Genomic DNA, 13,793 nt, shown 5'->3' with positions numbered 1-13,793 from the left:
CGGACACTCGGTGTGAGTGTTGAAGGAGAGGGACAACTCCTAAAAGATGCCCAGGTTTCTGTATTAAGTGGTATCTCCCCAGTAGAGGCACACTTCTCACCCAGTTTCTTACACGGAAGAACCATTTCTTATTATTTCTCCATGTGTCTCCTTTCAGGTGAGAGATGGAGCGGAAATCAGGTGCTCTGACAAGGATCCCTCTGACACGGTTCCCACCTCAGGTACACGGCTCAAGTCCAGTGATTTGTAAACTCATGTGAGGTCTAAACACATCACAGTAAGAGTAGCCTTAGGATGTCAATCCCCACAATCTGAGATATACCTGAGAGGTTTTCAGGGCCGTTCATGCCTGTATTTGATTATTCTTTAACGAAAATGTGATAACATTATCAGAAAGCATTTATTGAGCATTAACTGTGTGCTAGGCCATGCTCTGCAAAGGGCCCAGTGTCAGGTGAGTGAGGTGATGTCATTGTCCCCGCTGGGAAGCCTCGATGAGGCAGATTTGTTCTGTGAAAAGCAGAACTACCTTAAGCAGGAAGCAAAAAGTCCATGCTCTGAGTAGGGCCGTCAGTGTGTACTCAAATACCGCACAGCGCAGGAAAGCACAAAGTCTTACACACATGCCGTTTTCACTACTTCTGGGTATTTTCAAAATGACTGTTGCTGGGTCATGAAAGTGAGACTCATGGAATGTTCTAGGCAGAGACCTTCCCAAAGAGGGGCTGCCTAAGGGCTGAGCCTTTTCCTCCGAATGAGTCAACCTGGGGGTGATAGCTGTGTGCACCAGGCCATGGAAGGCCCCGGGTGGAGGCGATGTGGTGGCCCACACGACTCAGAACCTCAGCCTGGGAGCAGCTCTGCAACCATGCAGTGGGTTCTCGTGCGTCCTGGGGAGTGACTCGTGTGTTCATTGATTTGTTCCCTTGTTTACTCATCTATCAGATGATTGTTGAATGCCTCCTACATGCCTCCCAGGATAGAAAGCAAAGTTTGGAGATGTTACGGTATGCAAATCTTTGTGGGCAGGTTGTCTCCTTTTGCTGAGTGTTAGTAGAACAAGTAAGTGTCAGCTTGCGCTTCATGCCTGTCTTAGCTCTACATACTCTAATCAAGCCAAGTGACTGGCAAATAAGTTAAAGATCTTCTCTCGGAACACTTCAGTATGTAACTGGCTCTTGATGAAGTTGCAGAAGAATGGAATAGGTGATAAAAGTCTTACACACACACAGCATCTTTATGCTTTTTCCCCATATTAGTGACAGCCTCTTGCTGTTGGTTAGTTTGCTAGCAGAATTTTAGTAACAGAAACAAATTATTAGCTTCATATGTAGGCTCTCCAATAGCAAAAGCTCAAAGATGTATGTGTATATGTATATTACATATGCACGTGTGTGTATACATATATGTATATGTATGTACACACATGTCTATACATATATGTGTGTGTACATATGTATGTTTGTGTAAGGAGAGGGAGGGTGACGTTTGTTTTAATAGACATACTCTCTACAGTGAAATGATATCTATCCTCTTTTAATCTTATCATTCTAAAAGGATGGTCTGTAAAGATTTTGCAATCTGTCCAGATTATGTTCCTATCACAACAGTGATAAGCAGTCCATTAGAGCATATCTGAACATCTGAAAGCCAAATGAAACATGAACCTCTCCTTTATCCCCTGACCCTGGAGATTGTCCTGTTTATTGGCACTTAAAGATGTAAGCACAAGAAATCTTGAGACCTTGATGTATGAGATGCTCTGGTGATAGTTGTTTGGATAAGCAGGTGGACAGATACAGGCATCCTTGATCTAACCAAGTAGGCCTGGGAACAAAGTGCCGGCACTGGTCTACTGGGTGGCAGTACTCAAGGGCTAATGCTGGGTTGACCCCTCTGAGTACCCCCGCTAAAATGCGTCATTTCGAAAAATGGCCACAGATAACTGGACAAAAATGAAAACACATTTCATTGCTGCACTTGATATCTGATTGGACATTTTAATCACACTTGTGGCTGTTGGGGCAGGAGAAATACTTAGCACCGGGCCACGCTATTATCACCCTCGATAATTGTCACATTTTTGGTGAGGTCATTCACCCTTCTGGAGACCATGTTTACAATTTCTAATTGAGATGAAGGCATCTGATATGTACTTCTAAGAGCAGATCATCTATCTTTACATCACCAGTGACTCAGCACCTGGTGGGAGCCTGATAAACGCTTGTTGAACTTATCTTTATTGCGGAGTATTTCTACTTCAGCAAAATCAAAAATTCCCAGGGTTGAAAAAGATCCTAAAAACCCATTGCACCAAAGTGCCTTCCATTAAGGCAATTTTTCACTGAGACTTTCTTATCAAATAACTGTTTTACCTTCAGAGTCATTTTCAAAAACCTTTTTTGTAGTCCCCTTTTCGAATGTCTCTCTCAAACCAATCCACCAATACACCCAGCTAATGAACAAGTGATAATTTCAAAATAAGATACTGCCTTCATCAACAGGCCACAGCCCCTGGCCCGCCCGGGTGCCTCACATCACTCCATCCGGAGCCCGTAGGTGATGAACCTCTTCCGCTGATCTGTGGGGTTTGGGATGAGATATGTAGAGCTGATGTAAGTAATTTTTATTGCCAGTTGCTGTCTGGTAGCATGAATAAGTGAATGCATGCATGCACGCTTCTAGTTTCCTCCTTCCGGTTAGTGGGCTGTGGCTTGCGTTCATGCTCAATCATGTCTGACTCTCCACACCCCTATGGTTTTCAATGCATACATAAAATTTATTGAATGCTACCTCCTGTGGGCTTTATAACTTCGTAAGTACTTACATCATTTTGTATTACTTCATGGCCCTGTCCATAAGATCACTGGGATAAGTTGAAAAAAAAAATACAATGGGCCTTGAGGATGACTTAAGGTTTTCCCAGTGAGAAAAGGAGTAACATTTTGTAAACAGAAGAGTGGCAATAAGGAGCCAGAAAGGGCACTGGCTGTCTATTGAAGTTGGCTATCTTGAAGTCAAGCTGCTAATTCCATGCAAAGGGGGAAAATTCATAGCATTTGAAAGTAGAACAAAGTTAATTCTATGCCACTGTCACCAATAGTATAAATTAGAACAAGTCATTTCTAAGTCCCTGACATCATTTATTTAAAATGAGTGATTCCAGCGCTGATATTGAAATTGCCTGCGTTGTAGCACTGTGACCACCAGGGGCTTCACTTCATTGTGGGTCAGTGGTGAGCTGTCCAGGGCACATACTGTCCAGTGTGCATCCAGAAGCTGTTTCTAGAGTCACCACATGCTCATGAGACTTGGGACCTAACTAGCCTGTGACTAGGAAGTCATGATGCCCTGCAGGGAATAACAGCCTGCCTATCCCCTGGTGGTGCAGAGGTTAAAGCATCTGCCCGCAATGTGGGAGACCTGGGTCTGATCCCTGGGTTGGGAAGATCCCCTGGAGAAGGAAATGGCAACCCACTCCAGTATTCTTGCCTGGGAAATCCCATGGACAGAGGAGCCTGGTGGGCTACAGTCCACAGGGTAGCAAAGAGTTGGACACGACTGAGTGACTTCACTTTGTCCCCTTGGCGGGACCCACCTACTGAACAAGTTCAAACTCACCCCAAGACACTTGGATGAATGTATTTCCCTTCCCTGCAGTTTCCATCATTTAGAGCTTCAAGAGCTACAAAGTCTCTGATACAGAGCCTCTTCCTTAGCCTTTAATTCAGCTGAACACATTTCTTGAGCTCCTATGTGCCAGTCACATATTTTTTCATGTAAACTCATGCCAAAGCACTCCAAAGACAGGAACATAGACTAACCTGGGCCAGCAGTTTACCACCACTACAAAAGTCTTTATATAAGTCCCTCAGATCTGAGTGCAAAGGGTTGGGCAGCTCTAGCTGACAATTGAGAGAAAGTTGGTTTTTCAGATTATTGCCCCAGGTAGTTTAAGAACTCCCAAGCGTCAAAGCTTCTCCCTGCCGTTCCTTTTTCTGTCCAGTGGTCACTTTCCCCATTCTGTACTCTAGTCAACCATTTTCTGGTAATTCGTGAACTTTCGTCATAGTTTAGATGGCCTTCTGATAAGAGGCCCCTTCTGTAAAAATGTTGATGAGTTAACAATATGTTTATCAACTTCTTTCGAGGTGATGGACAATCTGTACCAGATAATGTTTAGGCTAATCAGCCCACACAAATTTAATCTTATCTCTGAAGAGTTCTCTCCCCAAGGAGAGCAATTGCTAAAGTGCTTTGCTGTGGTTCCAGGCTGGGTCTTTATCATATATGATGATATTAACAAAACTCAAACTGAGGATTCCGGAATAACAAGCCAATGAGATGTGTGTGCAGGGTTCTATTTTAATAAGATCCCAGATGAGTCAAACTTCTTCCATCTCTATTTGGTTCTTGGGTTTATTATCTCTTACAGGTCATTTCTTACAGAATGACCAGCAGGAAGCCACCCCTTCCAATCTGCATATCAAGCCATATACATGTATGTACACACACAGATGTGGACATACATGAGCACACATATATGTGTGTGTTTCCTTTCTGCCTGCTGCAAATTTAGGAGGCAGAAATGGCCAGCTTCAGCCACCCCTTTAGAATACTGTAATGTGCTTTCCAAGCAAATCTCTCATCTCCTCCACATTTTACCAGCCCCAAAGATTTCCCCTAACCTTTGCACACTCGTTAGTGTTCCCAGAATTCACTGTATTACACATTATGGCAACAAGAATACGGTGATTGGCCATCATCATCAGAAGCTAAAATAAACCCTCTAGAGTTGAGGAGAGGAGGTCTTAGTTTTCATTTTGTTGCCTTTTTTACCCAGATCCTGATTTCTTTGAGAAGAGGTCATTTCAGAGTTCTCAGGCTCAGCCCCGTGGATGTGTGCTAATGTCTGCAGCTGGCTTTGTGATTTGATATTGTTCTTCTAACCACAGAGCCTTGGGCCCACCCCAGACCTACTAAATCAGAAACTCTGAGGGTGGGGACCAGCCATCTGTGTTTTAACAAGCTCTCCAGATGATTCTGATGCATGCTTAAATTTGAAGACCACTAATCTCTATATTTTGCATACACACATTCACAGCTACGCATGGTTTGGTTTGCATGCTGTCATGGGAAAGAAGCAGGGAATTTTACTTTTCCAATGAGAGCAAATTCTCAGTGGGAGCAACAGTTCCCCATAGGCGGACAGCATAGAATTTGGGTAGACAAGATGTCTCCATGGAGGGAGCAAGACCTGAAGATTCCTTTGAACATTGTGCTGAGCGTGAGCACAGCTTCCCATGTAGATGCGATCATACAACATGCTAATGAGTGAAGTAGACTCTAGGTAGTCAGGTGGTGTCGAAAGCATCTTTTTCTGGGTTTCACCGCCCTCATCACAGAGTGACTTGGTAAAGAAGGGCTGTTGAGAGAACCTCCTGGAAAGTAGATTTTAGTTTATTTATCTTAAGCAGTGGCTCACTGAAATGAAAGGTTTCTTTCCCTGTTGGAGTAGTGGGCCACTCCCTGGTATAAATGCTACATTAGACTTCTTCCCAGGCTGAATGGTAATTGACCAGTTAGTGCAGCATCACACAGCTAGAGACCACGGAAGGCACATCGGAAGAAAGACGGAGCTGTGTCAAAGTCGGGGTGACTATGGGAGGCGGTACTCCAGGGAAGTGGGAGGTACAAGGGGGAGTAGGAGGTGAGCTTGTGATCTGATGAAGGAATGGACGAAAGGTGGTACACCCACACAATAGGATATTAGCTGTAAAAAAGCACGAGGTACTCACAGCTGCTACAACATGGAGAACCTTGAAAACAGCATGCAAAGTGGAGGAAGCCAGACATACAGGTTGCGTTTTGTGTGATTCCATTTATGTGAAATATCCAGAAATCCATAGGCAGAGAGCAGACAGTGGCTGTCACAGGCTGGAGGGAGGGAAGAGTGACTGGCTTAGTGCGTACAGGTCTCCCTTGGGGGTGATGAAAATGTTTTGGAACTAGAAAGAGGTCATGGTTGCACAACACTGGGAATGTACTAAAGGCCACAGAATTGTTGATTTTAAAGTGGTTAATTTTATGTCATGTAATTTCACCTTTATTTTTTAATAGTCAATAGTATAAAGGCATTTCCCTTTTCACTTCAGAAAAACTTAGCTGATTTTTTTCTAATAAAATATAAAATAAAATATAATATTTTATCCCAAATATCAACAGATCCTAGCATAGATGAAGTATGGGTTTCACCTCCACCACAACCTCCTCCTCACTCCCAGATCAGGTCATCAGGGACAATTTACGCCCTGAGGATAACTGCCCACCTGTGGCATCAGGTTCACCCAACAGCAGCAGATGCCCCTCTGAAAGTGGGGCCACCTTCCAGCTCTCCAGCCCTGTGCCCAGGCGCCCCAAGGAGGAGACTGGCAGTCAGGCTCCACAGCTGCTACTGCTGGGCTTTAGGACAAGGATGGGCTTTTAGCATCTTTGTCCAAACGCAATTTCCCTACTTCGTGTTAGTCTACCTAGAACACTCTTCCCTGATTCAGAGGAGGCAGGAAGCCCATCTTCTGTTCATCTCTGCATTCAGTTCACAGGCTGAAGCTGGCTGACATCAAGGTCATCGGAGCCCTGGGCGACTCGCTCACGGTGAGTTACGGATGGTGGAAGGAAGGGCAGGAGAAGAGAAGATCTTGGTTCATAGGAGAATCTCACTTCGAGCCCTTAGAGCTGCCATCATCCTTGCAACCTCAGTCCCTCTCCACCTCCCCACCCTGGAATCCAGCATTCCCTACTGGCGTTGAGTTTTCCACTGCCATTCTAACCTCATCTTTCTTCTCCTAACATTGGATTGAAAGAGAGAGCAGGAAGTGGGGGGCCCAGAGGGAGCCCCTGAGATAGAAGTGACCCAGCCCAGACCACACAGCCTGTCGGCGGTGGGGTGGAACAGTATGAGGTGTAGGGCCCCTTCAAAGACCAGATGCTTTGTTCTGTCCACGTAGGAAAGCTAAGGGATCGTGCCGAGGGCCACGCGATGATGCAACAGGAAGCAGTGCTAATGGAGGGGGTGAAAAACCAGGGTCAGGGGAAGAGATGGAAATACTAAAGATGATCCAGCCTATGTCTGCAGCCGCCCCGTGGTGACCTCCCAGTCCCCACAAAGAGCGATCCAGAAAAAGCAGAATCAAGTCCTTAGAGCACCGGGGTGGGAGGCAGGGGTCCCTGCTTCCAGTCCACAGCAGCTCATTACAGAGAAGTCCAGCTTCTGCTCTCCGGGTCAGTAAGGTCAAGGGCCTCCAGCTGCATTCCCCCCACCCAGCTACCAGCTGACACCTATCATGTCTGTGGCCTGTTCACATTGATATGATCTCACTCAGTTTCCTCAGTAAAATCCTGTGACGTATCTCCTCAAACTTAAACCAACAAAGAAGGTGAAGCTGGATGAGGGAAAGGGAGTACCACGGCCACAGAGCCTGTAAGTGCTGGATGCGGACAGAACTCTCAGGCCCCGACTCTGAGGCCAGAGTCCTGTCTCTGTCCCGTAGCCCTCTTCTCCATGACCCCTCACGACTCTTTGCCCCAAAGGCGGGGACACCTCTCCTGGAGGCCAGCCTTCCCCCGCTTCCTTGAAATGGCTTGTCTCAGAAATAACAGGCGTCAGGCAAGGGACATGAACCTGCAGTGTGTCACGTGGTGGTTTTAAAAGACTCTGCTCTTTCTGTAGCTGAGGAGCAGGTACATGGCATTTCGTTTTAATTTTTCACGTTGTACATATGAGAGATCTATTCATATCAAAGGATTATAATATACTTCCTTTTATGATATAGTTCACAGCTTTTAGAAAAATGGGGCCCTGAAATGATTCCTTTGGAAAACCACACTGCAGTCTAATTTCCAGAGCAATTTTGCCAGCCTGGTGTCTGGGCAGGGTTTCCCAGGGTGGGTTCCAGGATTCCCAGCGGGAGCTGGCACTCATTTCTGACAAGGCAGGATACACATCAAGACATGGTGCTGTCAAGACTCTGGGTTCTAAAGGGCTTGGCATTCTGGCCTGGCCAGGACAAGAACACAGACCCTCTGGTGAGCAGGCAAGAAAATTACCCCCGTGTTGTTCTCTTTTCAGGCAGGTAACGGGGCCGGGTCCAAGCCTGGAAATGTCCTAGACGTCTTGACTCAGTATCGAGGTCTGTCCTGGAGGTGAGTATGGCCGTGGCGAGGCCCAGAGATGCCTCGTCGTCACAGGACAGGGGAGGATCCCCCTGGGCATGTAGAAAACAAGTTCTCTAGCAGAGAGATGAGTCACCTGGTGCTTTTCCATGAGAATTTCTAGGTTAATTTAAGGAAGGTATTTATCAGCTTTCCCAAACCACTATTTTCTCCCAAACAAGTCTGGATCTGAACAGGAGGAGTTTAGGGGAGAACCTACTCAAACATTTGGGCTGGAAAAGATTGAGCTTCCATTTCTCCCTCTGGGCAGTAGTCTCAGAAGGAGGCAGCAGCCGTCAGAACCATAGCTGTGTCTGAGTCCCAGCTGCCTGCTCTGTGTGACCTTGGGCAAGTTATTCAACCTCTCTGAACTGGTCTCATCTTTGATGCAGAGACAATAATACTGGCTTAGCGTTGTCACGAGGCTTGCATGCTAAGTCGCCTCAGTCATGTATGACTTTGTGCGACCCCATGGACTGTAGCCCACCAGGCTCCTCGGTCCATGCATTCTCCAAGCAAGAATACTGGAGTGAATGCCACGCCCTTCTCCAGGGTATCTCCCAACCCAGGGACCAAAACCACACCTCTTAAGTCTCCTGCGTTGGCAGGCGGGTTCTTTACCACAAGTGCCCAGGTCACGAGGCTTAGAAAGAATTTAAACGCCTAGCACACTGCCTGACAGAAAGGAAGGTAAAAATGGTAGCTGGGACCACTACTGAAAGGCCTTCATTTAACAGACGAGGAAGCATGGCTTAGAGAGGACAAGTAACCTGTCCAAGATCACAGTCAGATGATAAAGGAGCAAAAAGTAGGGTAGATGGCTCCTGACCCTTAATCCAGCGCCTCTCCTAATCACGTACACATATCTTGTGCATGCTGGCCCCGCTCCGCCTGTAATCAAATCCAGGCACCGCACACTGTGGTGAGCACCACTCCAGCTTCACCTTTGAAAGTCTGGCTCGTGCCAACATGAGAGGGCAGGTGTGGTGTTTCCTCAGCCTGCAATCCATCATCTCTGGCACCAGCTTGGACCTGAGTGCTGAGTCCCTGGCCTCCTCCCTGATGATGCTCCGCAGAGTTAAACCCCAAACCGTTTTGAGAACCTTTGAAATGTTCCCAGACGTACTTGGCAGAGAAGGAGGAGATATGGAAAAGCAGGGAATCCAATCAACTTTGGAACTCTGTGTATTTTCATGCCTAGAAACCCATCCAACTTTGATTTCCTTGGAATTTTAGAAGTGGTTTGGAAGATGGAGAAGGCTCTCTAGAAGACACCCTTTAAAGATGGATTTTCCCCAAGCCAAACAGGAAGAAAACCATGAGGGCAAACTTTTTTTTTTCTTTTTAATGAAGGGGCCCACTTAATTCCCTTGTCTCGAGGTTAAAGCTCAAACTTAAAAAACAAATGTCAGCCCCGTCGAGTTTTTTATTTGGACATTCTGGTTTGAGGGGCAAGTAGAGAAAAGTTGCTGTGTTCTGGGTTGTTTTTTTTTTTTTTTTTTTTTCAGTTTTTCTACAGAAATAATGAGGAAAGGGAAAGACCCAAGCCCCCAGAGTGTTTCTCAGGAGGAAGGTGTGTCTTGGTGGTGTCTGGGGTGTTTCAGCGTTGCTGGCAGTTTTAACCTTCATTTTCTTTTTTGTCCCCACGACGACGACGTAGTGTGGGCGGCGACCAGAACCTCAGCAGCGTCATCACCCTGCCCAGTGAGTACGCGCTCCCCCGGGGTTCGGGGCGGGCCCGCCGCAGCCCTGCGCGTTTCGGCAGCTCCCCCTGGCGGTGACCGTGGGCTTAGCAGGGAACCGGGCTGCAGAAGACAGCCGTGTTCGGCAGGGGGCGCTGCTTCCCCAAGACGGTCTCCTCGCTCTGCTTCTTGAGAGTAATTAAAGCCTTACAGATTTTTTCTTTTTTAAAAAAAAAAGAGAAATTGTATTTGTCTGAGGAAGGAAGAGAGTAAGAGCGAAAGAATGCTCCATCCAGCTCTTAGTGCAAGTTATTATTAAGAAGTGATTGAAGAAGGAAGGAAAGGAAACCCCTCTCTGCTTTGCCTGTCATTCTGACCAGAGTACATTTCTGGGAGGCGCTGGCTTAGGCTTGGACTGCGTTAGGCACCACTGCATACAAAGACGTTGAATTCCTGTGTGTCCGGTTTAGGGAAAGCTGCTATGGCAGCAGCAGAGATGAAGTTACCTTGCTCAGGCCATGCAAACACAGCAATATTTGGGGCGCAGCATTTTCCTTAAATTGCTTCATCAACAACCTGTTTGGAACGATTTGTTTAAGCCTGACTACATTCTTTCAGTGGTGTTATCTCATTCATCTTTTCATTCTCCTTAGTGCATGCACAGTGCTTGTCCTTAAAGCACACATAAAATATGTGTTATTTTCCCTCAAAATCTTCTGGCTAACAATTTTGCCGGAGGGGAATTTAATCGGTCCCATTCTCATTTGCTTTTCTTGTAATTATCCCTTGGTAATATATCTTTAGCACTTAAGAAATTGTTTCAGCTCTAAAGTCAGACTTTGATGATAAAGATGGCTTGATTGCTACATAAGCAGAACTGGTTGGACTTCATGTGCTGTCTGTTCTTGCTATTTGCAAATCCTGCTGAGTGTAAGTAGGTACCGTTCTGTGGCACAAGTCCCCCTTGTCTTCTTTATTTTTAGGTCCACACAAAAGAGCTATGAATAAACTCCACTATTGCGAGGAGATTGTTGGCGTTGCTTTTGTGAATGTAATTGACGGGGCTGTGAGCTGGGCTAGTGTACACCACGGTTTGCTGGGCTCTCTGATTGCCATGCAGTTGTGGTCAATAACATGACTGGAAAGCATCCGATTCAAGGTCGTCCACTAAAATGATCTGTGGAAAAATTGAGAAAAAGTCACGCCTTAGGTGGATGCCCCTGACAAGCTTAGCTCAGCAGTGGAACATGGCCTATTCAGACTTCCTTACTAAAGCTGTGAAGACAGACTGATGGTAGGGACCAGATAATCTATGTGGAAATAATCGTATAGCCATGTGTTGGAAAACTTATGAAAACATAGGATCAGAGCGGAAGCTCAATTCAACTCCCTCTTCAATTTAATCCATCAAATACTCCTGTGCTGGGTGCTTGCGAAACAGGACAATTAGACAAGGCCCCTGCCCTGATGACATTACTAATGTCTGTTTAGGGCCATGTCTCCCTAAAGACAGACACGCATACCAATCATTATTGCCACGTACAAAGTTTAGGGGAAAGTAAATAAGAAAGTTGTTAACCTTGCCTTTTGAAAGCAGGGCTTTAAGCACTGGAATTCATCAGATAAGGAAAGGGAATGGAACGTTCTCGGCAGAGGCAACAGCATGCCCCAGCAAGCTCTCACCCTGCCCAGTGACTAGTGCCTTTCTGTGATATTCCTGATAATACCTAGGTCGCCAGAGATGGATTCTTCCAGTAATGAGGAGTCTAGGACAATTGCTTCCATTTTCAGCTAGCTCTCTAGTGATCTCACAATGCTTCCTTCTAATGAGTAGAAATCAGAGTAGCTATCATCCCTTCGTACAATGTCCCCAGAGCCACAGGGAATGAGTTCAGTCCCTCTGGGTTACACAGGCCCTGTAGCAGTGCTTGGTTGCAGAGAGCACCCTGCTGGATGGCATGGTGCCTGAAAGTCCGGACTGATACCTAGCCAGTTCTTTCCACATCCGAGAAGATTGTAGGTCTGGAAAAAATACCCTGTGTTAGAGCTGCAAGACTAGGTTTCTAGCTTAGGATTCTATGCTTAGTAACTGTATTACTTTTAACAGTTTTCCTAGCCTTTCTGAACTTTGAGTTATTCTTACTTCAATCCATAAACATTTATTGAGCACATGCGAGGCTCTGGGACCACTGACCTTATGCTTCTGCTCTGACCCTGTGTTTTCACAAGTTTTCCAACGCATGGTTATATGATTATTTCCACATAGATTATCTGGTCCCTACCATCAATCTGCTTGCAGGAGTTCTCAGCCAAGTTGTGGGCAGAATGCAAAATGGGAAGGGTGGACCCAGCATGGTAAAGGCATTAGAATGAGTGAGACTGAAAAGCTGAACAAAATTGGCAGCAGGTAGACTGACCAGAGTAGATGGGGGAATAGAGACTGAAAATCAGAAATGAAAAAGGAGATGCTATTACTGAAATAAAAAGGATTATGAGAGAATATTGTGAACAATTATATCCATACAATAGAATATTATTTGCCAATGAAAAGGAATGAAGTACTAATACATGCTAGAACAGAGATGGAAACTGATAACACACTAAGTGAAAGAAGCCAGTCACAAAAGACATTGTATTCTACGGTTCCATTCTTATGAGTGTCCGGAGTAAGCAAACCTATAGAGACGGAAAGGAGGTTAGTGGTTGCCATGGGGCTGGAAAGCTGAGTGCTGAAGAACTGATGCTTTTGAACTGCGGTGTTGGAAAAGATTCTTGAGAGTCCCTTGAACTGCAAAGAGATCAAATCAGTCCATCCTAAAGGAAATCAGTCCTGAATATTCATGGGAAGGACTGATGCTGAAGCTGAAACTCCAGTACTTTGGCTACCTGGTGCCAAGAACAGACTCATTAGAAAAGACCTTGATGCTGGGAAAGATTGAAGGCAGGAGGATAAGGGGATGACAGCGGATGAGATGGTTGGATGGCATCACTGACTCAGTGGACAGGAGTTTGAGCAAGCTCCAGGAGTTGGTGAAGTACAGAGAAGCCTGGCTTGCTGCAGTCAATGGGGTTGCAAAGAGTCGGACGTGACCGAGCGACTGAAATGAACTGATAGGGCTGGTAGAAATGGGGAGTGACTGCTAATTAATACCAAGTTTCTTTTTGGGGTGATGAAAATGTTCTAAAGTTTATAGGGGTATGGTTGCACAACTGTATGAGTGTACTAAAAGCTATTGAATTGTACTTTGGTGAATTTTGTGTTATGTGAATTATATCTCAGCAAAGTGATTATATATTTAGAGAAAAAGCAAAGTGCCTGAGAGCAGTACCTGAGCCAGATTGGCACTTATTCAGCACCAATTCATTGAGTCCCTGTGTGTGCTGCCCACATGGCTCAACATCACCCTTCTGGACATTTTCTTTGGGGGCCGAGTGAACTGTCAGGGTGAGGGCTGTGGGGGGGCAGGGTTCTGCTTTGTCACCAATACCCCTTGGCACTTATCAAAGATGGCTTTAGGGTACTGACATCTCTTCCTTGTATTTACAGACATGCTCCGGGAATTCAACCCTTCCCTGAAGGGCTTCTCTGTTGGCAAGGGAAAAGAAAGCAGTTCTGGGGCCTACCTAAACCAGGCTGTGGCGGGAGCCCGAGCTGAGTGAGAATCTTGGGGGTGAACCCCAAGGGTCCCATGGGGACCTGGTCGGGCCCTTGGCCTAGACCCCTGGTCTAGGGTGTATGGCTGAAGGCTGGGGGGTTTGGTCCAGGGGAAGGATCTGAGGGTCAAAGATGGCTGGGTGGGCTCTTTTGGGGGGTGTCCCTTGCTCTGGGGCACAAAAACCCACTAGCCCACCCCTAACCACATCCCCAGGAACTAGTCACAATTGGTTCTGATGCCAGGT

At 46.1% G+C, this 13,793-nt stretch overlaps 1 protein-coding gene across 1 annotated transcript in view; it reads left to right on the top strand.

Annotated features, from left to right (window-relative positions):
• PLB1 (phospholipase B1) overlaps positions 1-13,793 on the top strand; it is a 121,575-nt gene that overhangs the window by 50,735 nt on the left and 57,047 nt on the right. The window contains exons 17-21 of the mRNA XM_052648262.1: positions 158-221; positions 6,596-6,654; positions 8,129-8,202; positions 9,872-9,915; positions 13,441-13,549. Of these exons, the coding sequence (XP_052504222.1) occupies positions 158-221; positions 6,596-6,654; positions 8,129-8,202; positions 9,872-9,915; positions 13,441-13,549 (350 nt within the window). The remainder of the gene's footprint in view (positions 1-157; positions 222-6,595; positions 6,655-8,128; positions 8,203-9,871; positions 9,916-13,440; positions 13,550-13,793) is intronic.

Source organism: Budorcas taxicolor, chromosome 11 (genome assembly GCF_023091745.1).
Source record: "Budorcas taxicolor isolate Tak-1 chromosome 11, Takin1.1, whole genome shotgun sequence".
Lineage (NCBI taxonomy): Eukaryota > Metazoa > Chordata > Mammalia > Artiodactyla > Bovidae > Budorcas > Budorcas taxicolor.
The sequence above is the reverse complement of the archived record's forward strand: the minus strand, read 5'-3'. Positions and strand labels throughout refer to the sequence as shown.